General features: G+C 50.2%; 1 protein-coding gene across 1 annotated transcript; it reads right to left on the minus strand.

The window, feature by feature from the left end:
* On the minus strand, positions 1-1,159 carry LOC113745155 (E3 ubiquitin-protein ligase parkin-like; the record flags this gene model as incomplete). The annotated part of the gene is made up of 5 exons (XM_027276643.1): positions 1-136; positions 235-318; positions 401-516; positions 614-884; positions 964-1,159. Coding segments are annotated over 5 exons (787 nt in total), but the record flags the coding sequence as incomplete, so codon positions are not given.
* Between the last annotated feature and the right edge of the window lie 319 nt (positions 1,160-1,478).

Genomic DNA, 1,478 nt, shown 5'->3' on the forward strand with positions numbered 1-1,478 from the left:
TGTGTTACTGTGTGTGTTACATGACGTCAGTGCAGGCGATACAGGGGACGTCTCTGCTGTTGGTCATAATGAGGTCGAGGGCCACAGAGTGGTCGTCATCTGAGGTCGGATGGGACGCACACTTCATGTAGAACTCCTGCACACACACAGTTAAGAAAACGGCATTTCCCACAATGCCCCTGGATGGACTGACGTACCACACACCATATTAAAAGTAGGATGTCCATCCCTTACCGCTTCATTTCCTTGACAACCATCTGATTGACACACACCATGGATACGACCTCGAAGGAGAACGTCATCCCAACAGGAAGGACCCTGACAGAGAGTCATCATCATTTTACAGAGTAGCCAAATGATTTTATAGAGTAGCCAAATGTTGCAAAATACTGCGTTCTACCCTGCTGAGTGTCAGCGTCGTCTGTCTGCACCTCCTGCAGCGAACTCTCAGTTTTCCTGGTTGCACCGAGCTGCAGCTCTTACAGTGAACAAAGAAAGTATTGCGGGTACGCACACCTGTACACACCAGTACACACAGTCAGAGTACACCTGTACACACAAATACACACAGTCAGAGTGTCAGAGTACTGACACTGTGGAGACCTCCTCTTACCTTTCAGAGGTGCAGCCTGAGCCTCCTCTGTCACCTCTTCACCTCCTCCTTGTTCTTCTCCATCACCTCTTCCTCCATCACTCCCCTTCAGGATCACAGCCAGTCCGGAGGAGGTGGAGGGGAGGCGCGAGGAGCTGAGGTCCAGCCTGGTCAGCCGGCCCTGCTCCTCCTGTCCTCCTTTAGCCAATCTCTCCTGCAGGAGGAGCAGACAGGAGGAACCTGATGGCGGGAGGACAACATGAATGGTACTCTGCTCCGGGAGGTCACAGCTCTGAGAGGAGGACAGAGGAGGACAGAGGTAAGTTTGGACTAGATCTGGTCTGGTCTGGTCTGGTCTGGTCTGGACTCACCTGCAGTGTGGCAGTGCTCCTCAGCTCCCTCCCAGCGAACAGAACCCTCAGGTTCTCAGGTCGGACTCCCTGCTGACTCCCCACCACCTCCTTTAGCTCAGCCACACTCGACTCCTCCTGCAGCTCCACGGCCACACCTGGGCCCAGGTTATACCGCACGAACACTGAGGCAAACAGAACCAATGACAGTGGATCTCTTTAGTAGAACCAATGACAATGGATCTCTTTAGTAGAACCAATGACAGTGGATCTCTTTAGTAGAAGCAATGACAGAACTCTTTAGTAGAACCAATGACAGTGGATCTCTTAGTAGAAGCATAGGACAGACTTTTTAGTAGAACCATGACGGTGGATCGCTTTAGTAAAACAATGACATGGAACTCTTAGTAGAACCAATGACATGGATCCTTTAGTAGAGCAATGACAGAATATTTAGTAGAACCAATGAACGGTGGATCTCTTTAGTAAAACCAATGACAAGTGGAACTCTTTGTAAGAACCAATGACATGGATCT

This window comes from Larimichthys crocea, unplaced genomic scaffold (assembly GCF_000972845.2).
Source record: "Larimichthys crocea isolate SSNF unplaced genomic scaffold, L_crocea_2.0 scaffold49536, whole genome shotgun sequence".
In the NCBI taxonomy this organism is placed as follows: Eukaryota; Metazoa; Chordata; class Actinopteri; family Sciaenidae; genus Larimichthys; species Larimichthys crocea.